Raw genomic sequence first — 19,889 nt, forward strand, 5'->3', positions numbered from 1 at the left:
CATTCTGTTACGTAACAATAGCAACGGCGCGATGTTTTGATTTGCCAGAGTTGAAGTGTGGGGGACGGCGTGTGGTGGGGGTTGGTGTAAAAAGCGGTGGAACGCATGAAACAATGGACAAAAGGGGGCAACGATATTCCACAGTGTTGCTGTTTACCACAGGAGGGTCTTTGTCAACGTCATGCTCGACTGGTTATCTATCACGTGGTTTACGAATAGTTTGGTGGGGTTGCGGGGGAAGATATTAGATTTGATTTCCTTAAGGACGCTCGGAGAAACGCGATGAAAAAGTGTTTTTAAATACTCGCAAATGTCGTCTGAAAACCTTCTCCGTTGCACTGCCGGGAGTTCCTTCACCAACTGCAGATGTTATACGTATAAATAGAAATCATAAAACTATTCCTGGCGCTGTATAAGCTCTGCTATACGATCGACTTCCTGCGTCTCCATCACTTGCGTTTGATCATGTGACTTTGTTTATTGTTTTCTTGATTGCTACGTCACAATTGTCAGCATTCGACAATGGAGCAAACGAAATAGTAGGGAGAGTAAAATAACGACAACGCGAGCGAAAGCAAATAGTCACTGGTCACGTGACAAAACAACATAAACCGCTCGCGCACACGAGTTTATGACATCACAAAAAAAAATTCGACAACTACAGGACGGCGCGCTACACAGTGGGTGTACATGAGACTGGGGGGTGCACAGTTGTGGTGTTGGGGGTGGTTTAGTACGTCCATCTCTCAATAAAACTACCATTAGTTGAGAAGCTGCATGCCAAGCGTTGTATGTACATCACTGCTCATGGGGTTAGGAAAAAACTAATTGTTTCAAAACAAAAACTGTGACCAAATCACGCTAGAGCTGCAAGTAAAGAATGAGTTAAAATTTGATTTTTTTTCATTTCTTTGCGCTGGATCCGGCCTGGCACTTAAACAACATCAAACACCAATAAATTGTAGCTTAGTTTGGACATACCGATATTTGGCAATGTGATAAACTACATGAAAATAAGTGTTTATACATCCGTTAATGGTGAACGTGATCCAAGTGAATTTACCAGCCCTGTAACCCTTACTTCGTATGGTAGACGGAGGATGGCATAAAGCGCCCGTGGCAAAATGGGAACATGTATTTCGGCGACACAAGGTGTATTTTGTGATTGCAATCGATGTTTAATGCTTGCTTTATGTCGTTCGTCGATCGGGGTTTAAGTGAACAGGCTTGTAAGGTTGTGGGCAGGGGCGGACCTAATGGCTCCAGTTTCTACAGCTTCACATTCATTTGTCGCCGTTGATTGAGCAAAAGATACTGATCATAGATAAATCAAACGTTTCAACGAATTTCGAAGCCAGTTCATGCAATAACCAACTACAAACGCACAAATCAGCCAGGGGTGTTTCGCTTCACGATTGGTGGTCGTGGACGTTTCAAGACCTTTTGCAACTTATTTCAGGTAGCTTTACACAAAACAGGTATGACTTGAATTGCTGGCGGTGCATCTGCAAGGGTCGGAATAATTCAATTTTGCTTTGATTCACGTAAAACTGTGCAGCACAAGCGGAATAGCGCCATAGTTTCACCATAACAGGGTTTCCCCGCACAAAAACTGCAAGTTAAAAGCAAAGCGAAACACTCGCGCACCTGCTTAAATATGACGTCAGCAAAAACCGCGCGATTGTCGCTGTGACGCAATAAAGGGCATGATGATAAGCACGATACAGCTAATTAATCTAGCTAAATGGAATAGGCGTAACCGAATCTCTTGGTTAAACTAGGGATAATAAACGAACTTGTGCGACGATTTGGGTCGAACAGAGCGCTGCCTCATCAATGCGGAAGGCACACTAGGCAGCTACACGTCCCTACGTTCAACTCGGTTAGTACTTGGTGTACTCATGCGTAGGGTAAGCTGTTCTGGGGGGATGAGAGAATGGGTAAGCGGATCCGTAGTAGGAAGCTTGAGGATAATTCGGCGAGTAATCGGCAGCTTCTGCACTGGAACTAGCCATGACCGGACCCGATACCGATGTGCTGTACACATCCGAAGTCGCCCTCAAGTGGTAGAAGGACTGTTCCGGTTGCTGGTACTGGATCGGAGAAGTCGAACTCGGTACAGCTTGGGGCGCGTGAAGCGTCACTGTTGCTGACGTCATAGGGTCACTTTCTTGATACCAACATCGAGCGACATCACTAGGTGGCGACGGGGTGCCGGAGTACGGAGCAAGATCGTGATGGCGGTATGACGTCACTGCGGTGACGTCATTGCGCGTTGGGGAGGGGTTGGCACTGACGTCACTCGAATAATACGCACTGTTGTTCTGGTACTGCTGTAAATTGAAAATCGTAGGATCCATGACGTCAGCATTACGTCCAGGCTGGTAATCGGTGTCGTGTTGGAGGCCGGATACCACGCTCGATCCTGACGAATCAGGACGCGGGATTTGAGTCACGAGGTCTGGCTTCTCATTTATTATCAAGTGTGGTTCGGTTGGTTGGACGGGTTCACTGTAGATGGGGAGGGACTGGAGTGTACTTCCGCCACTGCAAGCAAACGCCTGCGTCGAGTCTATAGGTTCGGTTTTGGCGACTGGAGTTGACGTAGAAAGGTCAGAGCACGTGGAGGCAAGGTCAGATTTTTGTTCCTCGTCGATTTTGGCCTTTTTTGCTTTTGGAACTTCGTTTTTGTCTTCTGATTTTAAATCTTCCGAATGACAACTTGCGTTTGGGGATTTCCCTTCCGCCTGAAGGTAAAAACATATATTTAACACAGAATCCACTGAGTGAGTAAAAAAAAACAAGAATTAAATGCGGTCTGGAATTCGCAACACAAACAACTCGGGCTTGGGGACAATCATCATTTAATCTCTGTATGTTGGTGAAAACGAACCTTTTCACGTTTATCCTTGGATTCCGTTTTCTTGAACCTTTTCCTTCTTCTCAAGTAACTCCCGTTCTCAAACATGTTGTAAGCTTCCGGGTCCATGGACCAATAACTTCCTTTGCCTGGTTTTTTGTCGTCTCTGCAAAAAAGTAGAAGGTTTAAAGTCGATGCCCAACCAATGACCAGCCCAGCTAAGACAACAATTCTAATTAATTTGTTAAATGAAGTTATAAAATACATTGTTTGAAATTAGACACAGTTACATTAAACCAAAAGTCAAAGCGAAATCACCATATGATTAGCATAAAGTTGATGGAATCAACTTGGACTACGTACCTCGGTATTTTTACAAAACATTCATTTAGTGAGAGGTTATGTCTGATTGAATTTTGCCACCCTTGCTTGTTTTCTCTGTAGAAAGGAAAGCGTTCCATAATCCACTGATAAATTCCATTGAGCGTCACCTGCAACAAGCATTATTGTTACGTCATATGCACAAAAAGAACGCCAGCATTGCTACAATAATACGAGGATGTTCCTTCTGTTACAAGTGAAATATGTAGGCATTAAAGTCACATTGGAAGGAATATTCCCGTACAACCATAAAGTTTGGTTTCAACGGAAACTACACAACACGATGGGTTACAAGATGGATAAAATGTTATTTTAGCGGCAACCGGTATTTTGTCACACTAAAAGACGCTTAGCCCATTGTCAATAACAATTGCAATTGTTCGACAATAACGCTCCAGTGGGTGTGCAATAATATTATTGCTTCTATTGTAAAACTTCAATAAAAGGTAACTTTTTTAGGGACGAATCACAAGGTATATTGGAAGGTGGCGAGGTGATCTTTGTTGGGGTGAATGACGGAACGTCATAATGGGTGAAACGTCATAATGGGGTGAAACGTCATTATTGGGTAAAGTGGTTGAAAGAATATTAGACAATGATGGAAAATTTGTAAGAGAAAAAGTTTATCGTCCTACAGTAAGGGGTTAATTTTGTTCCACACAAAACCACTTTTACCTTCTTATCTGGGACATTCTGAATGGCCATTGCAATCAATGCGATGTAGGAGTAAGGTGGTTTGACCATATCTTTGCTCTGCTGTTGGTGGTGATGATGGTGGTGCATGGCTTGGTGGGATGGTCCATACGAACCAGCATAACCAGTGTGGTGGTGGATTGCAGGGTACTGGTCATTTCGAACCGATGTTGGTTGCACTACAAATATTTCGAATGCTTGATAAATATTGCGGAAAAATCCACATAATATTTTTTTATTATTAGATTTAGGGCTACTTTACGCGTATAATAAATAACTAAAAGAAACGTTAAGGTAATAATATATCGACAGTGCAAAGAACTAAGTTGTAAGTTATCAAGAATCATATCCCCTGTTACGTCATAATCCCCAATTATTTTCCCGCACAAACAAATCGGTGTGCGTTTATTATGGTTGCTTCCACAGGAAAATTATTCAGTTGGTTTCATGAAATCAAGACGAAGGTTGGCGGTGATATTTGAATTTGAAAATTTGGTGACTACTTTATCCTTCGTAGATACATCTTTACAATCAACCTATACTGTTTGGTGAAGGCCTTGCATACGGCATATACGTAATATATTTGATGTTCTCGTAACAAAGTTTTGAGAGCTCATCCCATGTGTGAAATAACTTTTCCCGTGATATTTTTTGCAAACATTTCCAAGTAAATGCGGCATGGAAGTGGGCTTTTTACACCTCAGTAATCCCATTACAGTTTAAACGCCTCTCTAATACTTTAATTGCCATATCGGTGTGTGACGTGACAAACCCATTGTGCGAACGACTGTTACGTCACAGCGCATGGCGCATTTAGGCGTGAGATCATGTTACAAGTCGACCGACCAGTTTGGCCACATGTGGCTAACGCGGCGGCCTCGGCCATACTAAGAACACGTGTTTGTTAGATAATATGAGGTATTTCAATACATCGTTAATTAGAAAAGACAACGAACTAATAAAGAACCTTTCAAATATAATTGTTTTGTTCTAAATTTAACCAAAATCAATGGTTCGAAGTGCTAGTTACAAATGCAAACCAAAACAATCCGAAACACCACAATCTCTGCAGTGTTTTGGGGTTAACTGCAAGATGCGCAAAAATATTTGGGAAATTCAGGAAATATAAAAATTCTCGCCGCGATATTGCTCTGTAATGGATACGTTAATGTACCGGGTGTTTCTGATTCACACTTGGACAAATACAAAATGGCCGACAGGTCTCAAAACATCCAGAAACGGAACAAGTTAAATAACATTAAGAAACAAGACGACATTGAGGTTTTTTCATGAAAATCAACTTTTCTTTGTGACAATATGATGCGTTGTTGCCATTTCTAAGGTCACTGTGACGAAACAAGGCACATTTGTTAAAGAAGACAATTGTTACCTTGTCTGCCATTGGAAACAAAGTTTTTCGACGTATAATACGCATTCAACTTGAAGGATAACAATTGGTTCGAGATTGGGAATTTTCAGTAAAGTTTCACGAGAAGTAAAGTTGCAGCCGAGTCGGTGATTGGCGTCAACTTCTCGCCATGTTAGCTTGGATTTGGTGAACGTTTATAATCACAGAAATTCAAAAACTGAGGTGATTTGATACTGGGTGATAACGACAAAATATCCCTAACTTTTGACACCCTGTATGCAGGACAACGTTACGTCGTTTGCAGATTATTAAACTGTTGTGGGCATGAAATATTGGAATTCGATTAATCCAAGCATTATCGTCGTTCCAAATTTCTTTTTAGATAAGTTTTGAAAAGTTACTTCCACGCAAACTACCCTAAAAGTATCATAAAGGGCGCATAGCGCGTTTGAGCATTATGACGTAATAGACGTAAGTCGTGATGGAATGCGGCAGATAGTTTATTACCGGATGATTTGATTGGTTGCCCTGGCAACAAGCCGCGTACGCCCCATTCCAGAACTTGCGCTTGGGATTGTCAGGGAGGCGCTAAGGTGGAAGCAAGCAACGCAGGTGTTCCTGTTCTTTTTACCTCTGCAACTTAAGCACTTGATAAACCAGCAAAGTGTGCGTTCACAATCTACCGCTAATGTTGTTTGATTTAGGTTTTCGGAAAGACCAAACAATCACAACAAAGCTGGGGTGTTTTCTCGGAGTTTACCACGCCGTGTAGTGGCTTTGACCATCACCAAAACTACAGCAGCCCCTAATTTTTTTTGGTTTCTCAATATTTCTGATGTTTGCATTCATAAGTGAGGCGATCACAGCGAAAAATGTGATGAGGGCATTCCACCATGCGGCTTTTTCATCGCTCTGTTTACGTTTAAATATTTAAATCGGAGCGGAGTCATTGCGAGGACAGCAAACCTTAGTTCGAGGCTCCGCAAAACCGGAAGCACGGGGGCGGCTTCTCAGGATGTGACGTCATTCCTGTGGAAAACTGGAAGTTTGAGAAGTTTTGGCCGAAACTCGTCCTACGCTGGGATTCAGGATCAAAACCCCGGGCAATTTTGTCGAGGTTATAAATATTGTGATGAGCTTTAGTCCCTGGGGGTGTGTGCTCGCATAACTGTATTTGTTTTAGATGCTAGATGCAAATTTAGTAACTATTAAAGTGTATTTCCAAATGAAAACAGAAGTTTTAAAGAGGCGAGGTATTTTTTGAATGCGGACTGACGTAAACATCCCGTGAAAATGTTTAAATAAAGATTCCTGCAAATTATCGTTCGTGTACGCGAACCACAACAGAACTTTGACTTAGCGGCAATACTTGGCACCCTTGGACAAGCTGTGCAATTGATCAAGTAATATCTAAACATATGAAATAAAAGCAATTTGCTCGTGAAAAAATTGATTCTACCCTTTGAAACTGCCTTTCCAGTAGGCGGTTGAAATTGTGTCGCCCCGGGTTACAGAGGTTGTAACGCCTCCAGCTTGAAAGCTGCAATTCGGCAAAATTGCCAACATTGTCGTCGCTAAATTGCCCTCAACCAAGTTAAGGTGCAGGGCTCTGTACAATGTGCGGAATGTAATGTAGACCTGACCCTGCAAGTTACGCGATACAAGTAGTTATAATGTTAGCTTCACATTTAAACCAAGGGTCAACGACTTCGCGTCTTTTTCGAAACGCTTTGTAACTTGGCAACAATTAAACTTAATTTTATCTCGCGGCGTAACAATGCAACAAACATCGCCGTTGAACTTGAACTGCTGTTCGTCACTTTGCCGTCCCCTCCCGTTCAATATCTGCGTTCTGTCTCATAAAACGTTGCGCTCATGAGAGCACGGGAGGTGACTGACAGCCAAATGATGCTTCTGGCACCAGAGAAAAAACTCAAAAAAAAACTCGTGAAGATGTGCGACGTATTTTATGTTAAAACAGAACAATCTGAAACAAGAACACCAGGAAAATTATTCCCAACTGACTATGTTTTAATTTTTCACTTAAAAGTGATTCGACTTCTTGTCTGAAACGTCAGTTGTAAGATTGGCGGAACCAATATTAACTAGTTTTTGCCATCTAACAAAACTGCAAGATTAAAAAAGTTGGAATATTTAAGCGTTTTAAAGCTCAACACCGTCCCTGTGGCCATTTTGTCGACAAGGAGATATTAATTATGCAAAGCAGACGGTTTTCCTCACGAAACAGCAACGAGCCACCATTTTAATATACGGCCTTATTCAATATTACAACCTGAAAAACATACATTGTAAGCGAAACACACAAGTTTCGACTTTGTGGTAATTTTCATGTTGGTCGGACGAAAAAAAGAAGAAAGAGAAATTGATTTTTCGGGTTTCATTGTTAAAGTTCGTTTCCCAAACCTTGTACAACATCTCCAATACCTGCGTTAACAGCTACGTTTTTAACGCTAGGTTGTTTCCAAAATAAATTCGTGTGGAAAGGTGCTTTGATGATACAATCTTCACCACAACACCGGCGTGTCCACGACCTTCAGACTCGCTGTGCTCAGACTGCGCCTTAGGGTTTCGCAGCAAGAAAGCATTTTCACAAGTTTGTTTGGAAGTGCGCCAATCCCGAAAATTCGCTTTTAAAGAAACCTGTTGTTTTATTGCTGGATGCTGACGTAAAACAATCGTTAGTTTTTTTGCAAAACGACGAAGAAAATTTGATTAATGTTAAATCGCCGGTATTTTATTCACATTACAAGTTACATTGCACAACTTTAGAGCAATAGGCGCACCTCATAATACTCCTGTGCGTCGCACGGCGAACCAAGCGCTGGTTGTGACAAACTATGGCCGAGATTTGACCGGAGCAAGACTGTCAAAATATTGATAAACAAGCCTAGTGTCGCGCGTTGGTCTGAGGCCCTTCAAAGGTAGCGCCACAAACCGGTGGCATATAATGCCACCGGCCAAAAGAGTAGAGCTGCTCGTTTTCGGATATGCCGCCATATTTAAACAAAGTATATAAAAGATACTACAAAATTTAAACTTAACAATGAATTCAACTTTAAAGAAGTTTTCAGTTGGATTATATCCGAAATAAAAGTGCTTAGTCATAAATATAGTCGTTGCAATCTTTTTCATTAAATTAATCTTCCCAGAAAGAAAACCCATTATTCCAAATTAAACACAATTTGTTTGCAAGCACTGCACATATTTCTGCATCCAAGTCATAACAAATATAGTTAGCCTGCATTTAGATGCCGAGCATTCGTTTATAGTGTAATGTACACAAACCCAAACGTGGGAGACCAGCAGTCCCCAAATAACTGGACATTTATACAGGGATCGTCTGCATGGGCTTGTTCGGCTGTGTATTAATATTAAGAACGCGGCAGATTCTGGCGCCAGAAAAATTTCCGTCCGTTATTTCGCTGCCCACGTGTCGCAAATCCCGGTGTTCGCGGAGACACCATTGTTGCCTAACTTTTCGATCTGGAAATATGAATCACCGTCGCACGCGCGCGTTCATTAAGGTTACACAGAGCGTTACAGCTGACAGTGGGTCGGCGTGAAACGGTTTTGTTCGGTACCGAGCAGCGCCTCGCGACGTAAGTGGAAAGTGTGCGGTACGGTTCTCTGTCGACAACCTAAGCGTGGAAACCTATTTCAATGCGCTACTAGGTTGCGATACTTTCTCTCCGAGTAAATGTTGCAACGAACAATTCAATAAATTCAAAGCTCTTGGCAGCATATTTGTAGCGACAGAAACATATTGTTCCACAATTCTGCTTGTTTGACCGAACACATTATTTTTATAAAAAGACAAACAAACAAATAAACTCCTGAAAAACTAAAATTGATGAGTAGACGAGTTGGCAGAATCAACTGAAAACCTGCAAACGAAACTGCAGACAGGGGCCGCGTTTCAGAACTGCCGGAAAACGTCGACGGATATAAATCTGTCTGCGTGGAATCAGGCACAACAACAGGTTTTGGTAATCAGCGAAACAGTGACAGAAAACCAAACAGAAGCTACAGAGGACCTGGTTCAATTCCACACAAATTTGATCACAAAAGTATTACGTAAACAATTGTCTACTATTAATGTTTTCAAACAAGTTTACCTGATTAGGCGATGTAAAATGTAACATTTTATCGGACTGGCTTAATATGCTCGTTCATTCATAGGTTTTTGAACATCATTTTATTGGTTTAATGTTTTATTGGTATAAGCTCTGTTGGTAATAAACTATATAGTGTAGTTAGTTTACTGTATTATAAGTAAAAATAAAAGGGTTCATGTTTAATTTGACTGCACAGGAATAAAAACTTTATCTCATTCTCGGTACATAATTCGGCAGCGAACTCGACCCACCTTGGTATTCTCTTGCTCTGTAATGGTAGTACGCCGCTTCGCTCGACACCCCGGGTCCAGGATACATTGTCACCGCGTTTGGAGGTCCAACATTCGGCAGGATGTCGTTGTTTGGCCCGGGATGCGCTGACGACTGGTAACACATCTGCATTGTCATAATTCGGCCGCCTGGCTCAGAAACAACACCAGCTCACTTTTTACACAGTTAATAACTGACAGCCTAGATAATGTAGGCACTGTAAAGACAACAGTTTAGTTCCCTTACTAAAGCAGTGCAAAAACATGTGCTGTGTTTTTTCAACGAACTGCACAGGACCTTACCCACGCCCTTCACTTTTTCTGCCCGACAGAGCAAGACGTCGATGATCATAAATACACAAGCCCACGCCTAAGAAAAACATGGCACCCGGCTCCATAATCCCGCCAACTTTCTGCAAGCGAACAATGCCGACGCTAATGATGTCATAATTACCGTTGTTTTTACAAGGGCGGCGTTTGTCTTCTTTTCTTTCGCCTCTGCAATTCAGATATAATCCTCATAAAGAACAGCGAAAAGTGATAGTTGCTCACATTAAGCTCAAGTTCAAATACATTTTAAAGCGACATCGCCATTTTGTGTTGGTAGAAGTTTCCAACCAGCCGATAGACTCTGGGTTAGTTCAAAACCTCAAGCTAAATTAGGCACTTCTGTCCTAGCGAAGGCCAGATTCAAAACTGAGCAAAATTTTCTCTGCTCCTGTATGAAGTACCTCATCGGTTATGTAGACAGTTTAATCTGTTTTGGTAACCCAAAACCTGCCACCTGCAGAACATCTCGTCGCGTCACTCTGCCGCCCACTAGCGGCAAGAAAGTTCCTTGGGCGCGTAAAGTTTGTAATTCATATTTACCGATTGTATAAGTTTTGAAACAATTCCATGCTGTTACAAGGATTTTACTAGAAAGTCTTCCCCAAAATTCCATGTTTAATTTGATATATGCCACGGATAACAATAAATTATTGAGAGCAAAATTTATTTACCGAAATTTCAAACAAAAGTCCAAATTAAAAGTTTCAGACAATCGGGCATCACGTGACTGCTAAACACGCGCCAATTTTATTTGCAATGAAGTTTATGTTAAATAACAACACGTAATAATTATCGGTCACGATAATTTTTATCACAAGTGACCAAAGCTGGGCGACGTCCACGCCCACTTGTAACCAGAGTGATTTCCAATGGATTATAACACCTGTACCATCAGAGGTTGAAGTGTTAAGTGATGGATGGAGCATTGTAGCTCTAATGTAAACAAACAGTTGCAGTAACCACAATCGCCAAATGCCGCGTTTTGAGAATTGGTGGAATATATTTATAATAGCCTATATTTGAAACTGGGCGCCTGACTGGATAACCCTTACGGTTTTATTGGTGCCCATGTCATTTTATTTCGTTCATGCACGTTTAAGTTCTGTTTGAGCAACATAACATTAAATTGAAACTGTGTTAGCCACGCGAAGCTTATCATTTAACAATTGTTTTGGAAGTGTGGTAACTTGCAACTGGTTTAGCAGATTTTGACTTCAACGGTGCAACAAATACCCTCTACACAGTAACATATACGAATTTGGATGAAACATGTTTGTCCACAGAAATTTACCCACAATCCATCAGTCAGAGGTAACGAATATAAAGTTAACTAGATTGGAAGCAGGCGAATGCGTGACTGCACCGATGGTTTTAAAGCTTTTTTTAGCCTAAAGATTCTTTTCCTGTGTGCTGGTATGGATTTAGAGACCGCATTCAAGCGGATGCAGCGTAGGGCGGATATGCCTTAAGACGCAGAGGACTTACGCATTTCCACGTGCGGCCATAGATAAGGTAAACAATGAAAACGCGCGCCAATAAAATCATATTGTGACGTCACGGAAGATGTGGGACGGGTGGGTGTTAAGGATCAAGCCACGAAGAATACAAATTGTCCCTATATTGTTATGTTTCCATGCAACTGGATGGTTGAAGCTTTTCTAATGGTCTCACACTTATGTTCAGCGCAGTGTTTCCTAAACCCCTTTTTTCATATTCTAACAATTCTCACTGTCACCCTCCTTGGTCAGTTTCGTATACATAAGAGTTAACACCACGTAGTACATCTAAAAAGGTTTATTTTAGACTTTTTTATATCCAATGCCTTACCTTTGCAGGTAATACTTACTCTTTTTCGTAACAATGGATATTCATTTTTTGTTTTGCAACAATCGGCCACTTATAACGACACTACGGCCTCCTTATCGCCGCGAATCCTATTATGCGATTTCGCTTTATGAAAAAAGCTGAGATTTTCCGGTGTAACTTTTATTGCAAATAGTTTTGAGGACCTACGTGACCCCTGGCTGTGAACCACTGGGGTAGAGATTTAAAAATTTTATCATTTAGTTGAAAACATGTGCTTGCTTCGCTCATTGGTGACCTTGAAAGTGCATTGGTATCACTCGCTGCTGCAAAGTAACCCGTTGTTGCAATCACCTAGCAACGAATTTGTTGACGCAGTATAAATTTGATACAACTCCAAACCCAACAAACCTACATTATGTTTTATTTTAATTCGAAACAAGGGTTTTCTTGGCAAGAATCAGGGTTTCTGTTTGGCAAAGGGTTCAGGCGCATTGACCGGTGCAGCCAATCTACCGCCATGACATGGTTGGGTTTATTAAAAGCTTTATGCTGACACCTTCCGACAAAAATAAAAATACAAAACGGACGCTTGCGGCGCCAGAGTGTAGTATGTTAAAAGGGGCAGAAGTGGCGAACTGGGTAGTTGGCACAAAACGCGTGTTTGATCAATACATAACAAGTAACACGTTACTGTGTAAAATATTTGGTGATTGTAACGAAACACTGCCACACTCTGTTTGATCATCTTTCCGTCCCGTATATTCTCATGAACTTTCACTGTAGAATGTAGATTAATATTTTGTATCTTTTCAGCTTTCTCTGTGACAAACAAACTGAAACGCCAAATATGTTACACCACGCACTTCAGCAGTGGAGATATTTTATTCCTTAAATGCTCAAAACATTCCGCGAGTTGCGGTCATTCGTATTATTGGCGGCGAAAGAATGTGATAACAACAGTAGGTGAATCATATGCACAAAGAGGGCACCAGCTTGTAACGCATTTGAAAACACGTCAATATTTACTGAAAACATCATTGACAACAATTTAAAAATATCCGGTGAATTTCAATTGTTTTCCTTTATATTTCCATAATCAGACCCCACATTTGGTATTGAAAAGCTGTTATTGACAAAAAGAGTCTCACAGTTCCACCTGTTTCGCTGTGAGAACGTATCAAGTGAAGGATCAAAAACTGTTTATTTTTATTGCAGGGGAAAGGCAGCGGAGGCAGACAATCTCAAAGAAGGCCCAACTAGTGGAATCGTTGCAACAAGAAAACCACAATCATTAACAAATTAACAAGTCACAAACCTATGAAACGCTTACACAGGTTACTCAAAAAAATTATAGATATATTATTCCAAAAAAACACATGAAAATTAACAAAGACACTACAATAAACCTCCCACTGAACTACATGATGTACGAATACTGAAAGGAATGTTCAAAAGGTCGAGTATCTTAACTAAAACTTGGTTGTATAAAAATAAACATTCCTTTGAGCACATTATACCAACTTGCACAGTAAACAAAATTTTAGCTGTCTTATAAAAAAAGTCAATCTAGTTGTTTCTTTTATGCAACTATGCAATAGAAGTTAACATGCAATAGAAAAAGTAACAAAGGTAGTTTACTTGAGGTTAGTTCGCTTAAACATCATTGTCAAGGAAAAAAGAAACAAAACGAGAGGGGTTCAGCAAAACTAAAAAACAAAACTTATTGGTGATAGTAATGCTGAGACTTTTCCACCACAAATTTGAACTCCATGTTGTTCACAGCCACAACCTTTCTATGTATTGGCTAATATTCAATCAAGCATAAACAGTACATAGGTAAGCTTACATTGTTTTGTGGTCTCATTCCTTTTCTATTAGCTCGTAGATGAAGATTACTGGCCCCTTTTTTATGAATCTTAATAAGTGCATATACAACAAAAGCAAAAACGTTACCAACTTTCAACTTCATTAACATTCAACTCCTTGAAGTCATACACGGAAGACAATTTCATTCTAACATTTTAAAGCCGTTTATAAAAATATTACGTTCTGTTTGCAAAAAAATAACTTTCATCATCATTTCTTCACTGTTCCTCTAATTCAGGAGTAGTGATGAGGAATTCCTCAGGAACTTGCACTAACAATGGCAGATTGTGTATCAGAATCTCCTCATTGTCATAACGTTCAGGTGCTGGAAACTCCAACTCGAAGGCTGTGGAAAGACAATCGAGCTTGTTATGTTCAAGCTCTGTGTAGCGTGTGTCAAGCAAAGGAACTCTTTGAACCAAGGTCGACACCAACTCCTTCATTTCAGGCACTGGATGTTCTATAGTGACTGGATTAAGATGAATTTCTGGAACATGTTTTTCCAGTGTTGTCGGAACATCTTTCATTAGCGGGATTCGGTGGACGAGAACACTTTCACCACAGGATAGAACTGGTTTTAAGTGGTTTAGTTCGGGTTGAATTCTATTACAGATCTCTGGTTTGTTTTTCTCCAGTTCATCATTTGTTTTCTGAGAAATTTCAGGCTTGGTCTTCTGAAGTGTGGATGGTGTTTTGTTTGCAATAACAGGAACGTTTTTTTCTAGGACACTGAGCAACTTGTTGGATATTTCAGGGCGTGACTGATCCAAAGTCACCCTGGGATTTTTAGATGCAAAAACTGGTCGTTTTTCGTTGTAAACCTTAGTGTTAGAGGGGTTGTTTAGAAGTTTGGGAACAGTTTGATGTAAACGTATATTTCTGGGATTATTAAGTATGACTGGGTTGTCCAAAGAGAGTTGTATGTTTTTTGGGTTATTCATTGATAGCGGGGGTTGGAATGACAACTCTCCAGGGTCAGATTTCAGCACCGGTTGTGTAATCGACAAAGTCCGCTTTTCAACATGTTTCCTTGGTACAGTTATGTGGTATGAAGACGGCACCTGGCAACATAAACAATCTGTTACACTTACATGCAGTGATGTTATTCATCTAACTCTTGCATCAAAGTAAATAAAAACAAGCTTGTTCGAAACTTTATGCTAGATTTTTGATAAAATTTGACCATGCTTATTTTGAAACAAAATAATGCCAAAGACCAATTAATACGTCACATAGTTTGTAACTTGGCATTTAAAAATATTTAAACAAGATAATGATTTGGTGCAAAATTTCCACAACACCAACTATTAAACTGAAATGCAAACTCTTTAGTAAGCGAGACATACTTGGTGAAAAACTACCGAGATGGTATTAAAGGCAAAATTACAATATAAATAGCCTCGTGTCAAAATGCAGTTTTTGTAATTTTGTAATTTTGAAAAATGTGAAGCTTCCACCTGTGTCACGCACAACAAGTGGTGTTAAAAAAAGAGCAATCAGAAATACAAGCAAGAACGTATTTAGCAAGCACGTGTGACGCATCAACATGCTGTGTGATACAACAAAAATTTAATCAGAGTCGTACTTTGAGGCCCATCAGCCACCAATTGTGCCACAAGCAATACAACTAAAAAGCTTGCATTATTTTACCCTCTTTTTAAGTGGAGATTCACAAAAAAGTGACTTCTTTGAAGCCTTCATCTTGGGCACAGTGATGAACAAAACACTCCTGGTGTTTTTCAAATCAGGTGGAAGGTTTATAAAATATTTGTTATACACGGCCTCTTCCCGGCCCTCATAGGGGCTGTAGGTTGCCATGGTTACAATATGACAACAAACACAACTATGTAAACGATACAACAGATTGGCTGCAGAAGTGGAAACAGATTTTTTATCTGAGTGTCAAATTAAAAGCAGCAAAATAACATGGCTGGTAGCATTAAATGCAGAAATATAAAACTAATTAGTCTTAACTAATAAAAAAAGGTTACTAAAATTACTCAACATTTTTGTTGCAGCATTTCAGTCAAAAATTTTCAATCTATTGTAGTATTTTTTAATTCGATACAAAAACCATAAGTTTTAATATAAACAATATCAGGTGTTGCATTAAGAACAAATCAAAAATTAGAATATTGTATTAATGTGATTGTATGCCATAGCTAGCAATGTTTTTTTAATTTTACACAGATTCTGTATTTTGTTGGTTACACCGCGTTTCATTGTATTTAGGCATCACTTAATCATGGGTACATCCCTATGTCCAGACATTTTATCAGGTAAATTGTGGACCCCACTCTATAATAACACATGATGTGTGATACTGCGGTAAAAGTATCTGTTTTTACATTACATGTGATTTATTATGATATAAAGGCAGCTTGCAATCAAATAAATACAGCATTTACTAGAGTTTTGACTTAATGCTTGGCCTTACCAACTTGCTGATTAATTTTGAAATGTTTGACTAATAGTTGGTAAAAAAAAAATAAACCATTTTAAAGTGATTGTATATCTGTCATGGCAACATATCTGCCCCAAACAAAGACCACACTAACCCAGGGCAAAAAACAGGTTATGCAGGTCTTTGGAGAGCTGAAATTATAACAATTACAAAATTGTTGCAACACAACCAGCAGTTGTATCAATGCAGTCCTAACACATAGAGAATTAAATGTTTCAGGAAATTGCAAGCATGCACATGGAGCAGAACACAATTATTCTAATAATTTAGTGATGGGCCAAGCACAAAGTATTACCGGCTTCCTTTCAAGAGGTTCATTTCTGTAATACTCCTTGACATATCTTGACACAGGGGTTACATGGGAAAGCTCACTGGGAGTTATTTTGATGTCAGGGGGCAAATTTATTCTAAACTTTATTTTTAATCCATCTTCATTGTTGGGAGCCATCATAAGTTTTTAAATATTTTTAAGTTTGTTGAAAATCTGAAAAACAAATGATGCAGATTATTTGTAAGGTGTGAAAAAGTTCTAATGTTTCTGCACAGAGCGATGACAATTTTAAGATTTGATTGCCACATTACATATAATCAACTCACAAAAGATAATTACTAGCTGTCTTTAAACCTTACAATATAGCACCAAAATATTTCAACCAGAATGTAAGCCACGCAGGATCATTAATAAATTGCCTACAACAAAATGTCGCCCATTTCCTGTTCGTCATAAGGTAAGATTGTAATTGTTGGTTTGCATAATCATTCTAATACTTTTTACTAGTTTTTGACACAAAAGCATATTAGCAACAATAAAAAAGGAACACCTATTTTATTTTAAACATTTCAAGAAGAATTCACTTTGTTTAAAAAAACCTATAAATTCACAACAAGAATTGCACAAAGTAAATTTAAAACAAACAGAATAATTTGAACTGAGATGGTCAAGTAGAGAGATGGTTGCACATAAAGGCTCACAAAACAGACAAGGTTTTGTCCAAACAGTCAAAAATTATTTTAATCATCTCAGGACGATTCCACATTAAATTTCATACTGATGATGTCATTAATTCCACATTCAATGACATCACCACTCTTCACTGGACCAACTCCCTGAGGAGTTCCTGTTAAAATTACATCCCCAGCTTCCAAACTCATCACATTGCTGATATAGCTAATTAGAAACGGGATGGTGAAAATCATGTCCTGAGTCGTCCCTTTCTGTTTTTCTTCTCCATTAATATTCAGCCATAATCCAATATCCCCAGGTTTTTGAATTTTGTCTTTTGGTATAAATTCGCTTACTGGACAAGAGGTATCAAATCCCTTAGCAAGGGACCAAGGTTTTCCCTGTGATTTTGCCTTATCTTGCCAATCACGAGCAGTCATATCAAGGGCCAGAATATAACCTCCAACCAGGTCCATGGCCTGTGATTCTGAGACTTTGGATCCATTTTTAGCAATCACAACCCCAAGTTCAACTTCATGGTGGACATTATTGCATCCTACTGGAATTTTAATTGGGTCCCCTTCCCTGACATAAGCTGATGTTGGTTTGAGGAATATCAAAGGCTCTTTTGGGACAGGATTCTTAAGCTCTGCGCAATGGTCGATGTAGTTTCGGCCAATGCAAACCACCTTCCTTCCCCATTCCCAGTATCTTGAAAGGTTCTGTTGCATTTTTTGTTTAAACATAAAACCCCTAACAAATCAAGCAGGCCATAAATACTAAAAAAATAATGAAAAAGTTTTACTTTATGGGTAAATGGTTCAGATAATAATGCACTGCAACACTATGTCATCTTCACAAACAGAAACAGGGACAGCCTAACATTTGCAAAATAAACAACAATTATATTTTTTTTTTGTTTAGTTCTTGAATCATAATCAATAAACTCACAAGCTCTTCTGGCAAAAACTACTTTACTTGGCCAACATTTTGGTCATTATGCAATCAACATTCATCAAAACAAAGTGCGTAATGCAAATACCACGATAAATACTGATATTTATCCTATGTTACATCTCAGTTAATGTGCGACTGTGTGGCACAACAAAGTATTTCCAACTACACTGAACAACACAAGCCCACAGGGGTCTGCAGTACTTTCAGAACCGCGAATATTTTCTAGGTAATCTCTTACAGCATCCTCTTAAACCCAATGCTTTCTTTAACCGAACAAAGACAATAGTAACAGCTTCCGAAATACATGTACTTATAAAGCGTAGGATTACTTGATTTCTTTGGGTGATAAACACAACACAAACTCGACACAACGTAGATGTCATCGCTCATTATTACGTCACATCACACAGGCTGACACAGCAGAAGAAAGTGACGTTGGCCGACAGGAAACCTAAATAACACGGTTGATTGCACCTTGTGATGTAACAATCATAATTTTTCTTTCCAAGTAGGCTATAAAGGGGAAAATATTATTTTTTATGCAAACCTAACGTGACTAGCGTATGTGCGTATCGCGCATATGTGTCATATGTATTCGGATTTGCCCTTGTGCCTTTTACCGTCACGTGAGCTTGTCGCCATGGACATTTAAAGCATGTTGAAACAACTGTGAATCCCTCTGGAAGCAGTCCGAACCACAATTAACACATCTACAACAACCAACTATCTAAAATTCTAAAACTGAATTGTTGGTTATTGGAGATGATAATACAATCCCTGCTTTATTGTTACCTTTTCCATCTGGCAAGAAACGGAAAAGTAATTGGTTAATTTTACCTGGCATTAAATCAAAGTTGTCCCATGAAAGACCGGCTTAAAATGCACAAATATCCCCAGTATTAACATTTTCCATGACAACGGACAATCTACAAGCATGTGATAATTCATCTCATGCTAATCACGTGCTCGGCCTAGCTAAACGCAAGTAGCAACAACTGAGTTTATTTGAAGTAGTATTTGCCGTACAAATACAGGGTTTGGGGACTGCAGGTACCAACTGTCACCACACAATGCATTTGTCAACCGTCAAACACGATATAAGAGAACAGACATAGACAAATGTGGCCCGTTACTGGGTCTCAATTTGGCCCGTCAGAAGTTTTTATTTTTTGTGTCACCCAGAAAATTTGTTCATGAGCAATTTTATTGGACGATTTTTACTTTTCGGTTACAATATTTAAACGTCAATTATTGTTAATAGGTTAATTCATAGTCTGTAGTGTCAACACTAGTGATGTTCCCAGTTCCAAATTATCCGGCCCGGCCGGATCCGGATAGTTATTAATCAAATCCGGCCGGATAATTTGGATCCGGCAGTTTGTTAACACTGATTCGTGTATTATGGCAAAAATGCTATGTTAAGGTTAGCCTGTCATAAGTGGAACTAATCAACTTGGGCATTTATTAATATGGTATAACACGTCACGAAAAACCTTAATAACAAATAACAAAAAAATCTTACGTCGGCGAGTATAACAGACTGGGTCCCAAAAACGAGTAATTTGCGAATTGTTTGTACGCTTTTAGGACAGAAATGCTTTCCCAACTATCCGGTAAAATTAAGTGTATTATCCGGCCGGGTCCGGGTATTAAAAATTGGTCAATATCCGGCCGGATCCGGGTACCCGGATCCGGCGCAACCCATCACTAGTCAACACTCTTTATCCACTTGTACTCCGTTGGCCCGTCTTTCAATTGTTTTTGGCCACACTGGGATTTGAACCCGGGATATCCAGGCCAAGAATCCTGGTCAGG

At 39.6% G+C, this 19,889-nt stretch overlaps 3 protein-coding genes across 4 annotated transcripts; all 3 read right to left on the reverse strand.

The window, feature by feature from the left end:
• Positions 1 to 481: 481 nt before the first annotated feature.
• Positions 482 to 9,922, reverse strand: LOC145894460 (uncharacterized). Its single transcript, XM_082983053.1, has 5 exons — positions 9,691 to 9,922; positions 3,917 to 4,113; positions 3,224 to 3,351; positions 2,894 to 3,026; positions 482 to 2,747 (listed from the first exon to the last, which is right to left on the reverse strand). The coding sequence occupies exons 1-5, from the start codon at positions 9,845 to 9,847 to the stop codon at positions 1,884 to 1,886; spliced, it is 1,479 nt and encodes a 492-aa protein (XP_082839179.1). The 5' UTR covers positions 9,848 to 9,922; the 3' UTR covers positions 482 to 1,883.
• Positions 9,923 to 12,717: 2,795 nt separating this feature from the next.
• On the reverse strand, positions 12,718 to 16,634 carry LOC145893812 (uncharacterized). 2 transcript variants are annotated; one of them, XM_082982166.1, is made up of 2 exons: positions 16,470 to 16,634; positions 12,718 to 14,771 (listed from the first exon to the last, which is right to left on the reverse strand). In XM_082982166.1, the coding sequence occupies exons 1-2, from the start codon at positions 16,623 to 16,625 to the stop codon at positions 13,929 to 13,931; spliced, it is 999 nt and encodes a 332-aa protein (XP_082838292.1). In that variant the 5' UTR covers positions 16,626 to 16,634; the 3' UTR covers positions 12,718 to 13,928. The 2 variants fall into 2 exon arrangements, with proteins under 2 accessions (XP_082838292.1, XP_082838291.1); XM_082982165.1 differs by having other exon boundaries at positions 15,361 to 16,593.
• Positions 16,635 to 16,657: 23 nt separating this feature from the next.
• LOC145893814 (oxaloacetate tautomerase FAHD1, mitochondrial-like) lies at positions 16,658 to 17,892 on the reverse strand. The gene has a single exon (XM_082982167.1). The coding sequence runs from the start codon at positions 17,861 to 17,863 to the stop codon at positions 17,195 to 17,197; it is 669 nt and encodes a 222-aa protein (XP_082838293.1). The 5' UTR covers positions 17,864 to 17,892; the 3' UTR covers positions 16,658 to 17,194.
• Between the last annotated feature and the right edge of the window lie 1,997 nt (positions 17,893 to 19,889).

This window comes from Ascidia mentula, chromosome 3 (genome assembly GCF_947561715.1).
Source record: "Ascidia mentula chromosome 3, kaAscMent1.1, whole genome shotgun sequence".
Classification (NCBI taxonomy): Eukaryota; Metazoa; Chordata; class Ascidiacea; order Phlebobranchia; family Ascidiidae; genus Ascidia; species Ascidia mentula.

What these genes read in the sequence shown, in the direction of transcription:
- LOC145894460 (XM_082983053.1), bottom strand. Translation starts at nt 9,847, where the DNA reads ATGACAATGCAGATGTGTTACCAGTCGTCAGCGCATCCCGGGCCAAAC. An exon ending in CAGAGCAAGAGAATACCAAG is followed by an intron (nt 4,114 to 9,690) that starts GTGGGTCGAGTT and finishes AAATATTTGTAG; the next exon opens with TGCAACCAACATCGGTTCGA. An exon ending in TGTTTTGTAAAAATACCGAG is followed by an intron (nt 3,027 to 3,223) that starts GTACGTAGTCCA and finishes ACTTTTTTGCAG; the next exon opens with AGACGACAAAAAACCAGGCA.
- LOC145893812 (XM_082982165.1), bottom strand. Translation starts at nt 15,528, where the DNA reads ATGGCAACCTACAGCCCCTATGAGGGCCGGGAAGAGGCCGTGTATAAC. An exon ending in AATCTCCACTTAAAAAGAGG is followed by an intron (nt 14,772 to 15,360) that starts GTAAAATAATGC and finishes TTATGTTGCCAG; the next exon opens with GTGCCGTCTTCATACCACAT.
- LOC145893814 (XM_082982167.1), bottom strand. Translation starts at nt 17,863, where the DNA reads ATGTTTAAACAAAAAATGCAACAGAACCTTTCAAGATACTGGGAATGG.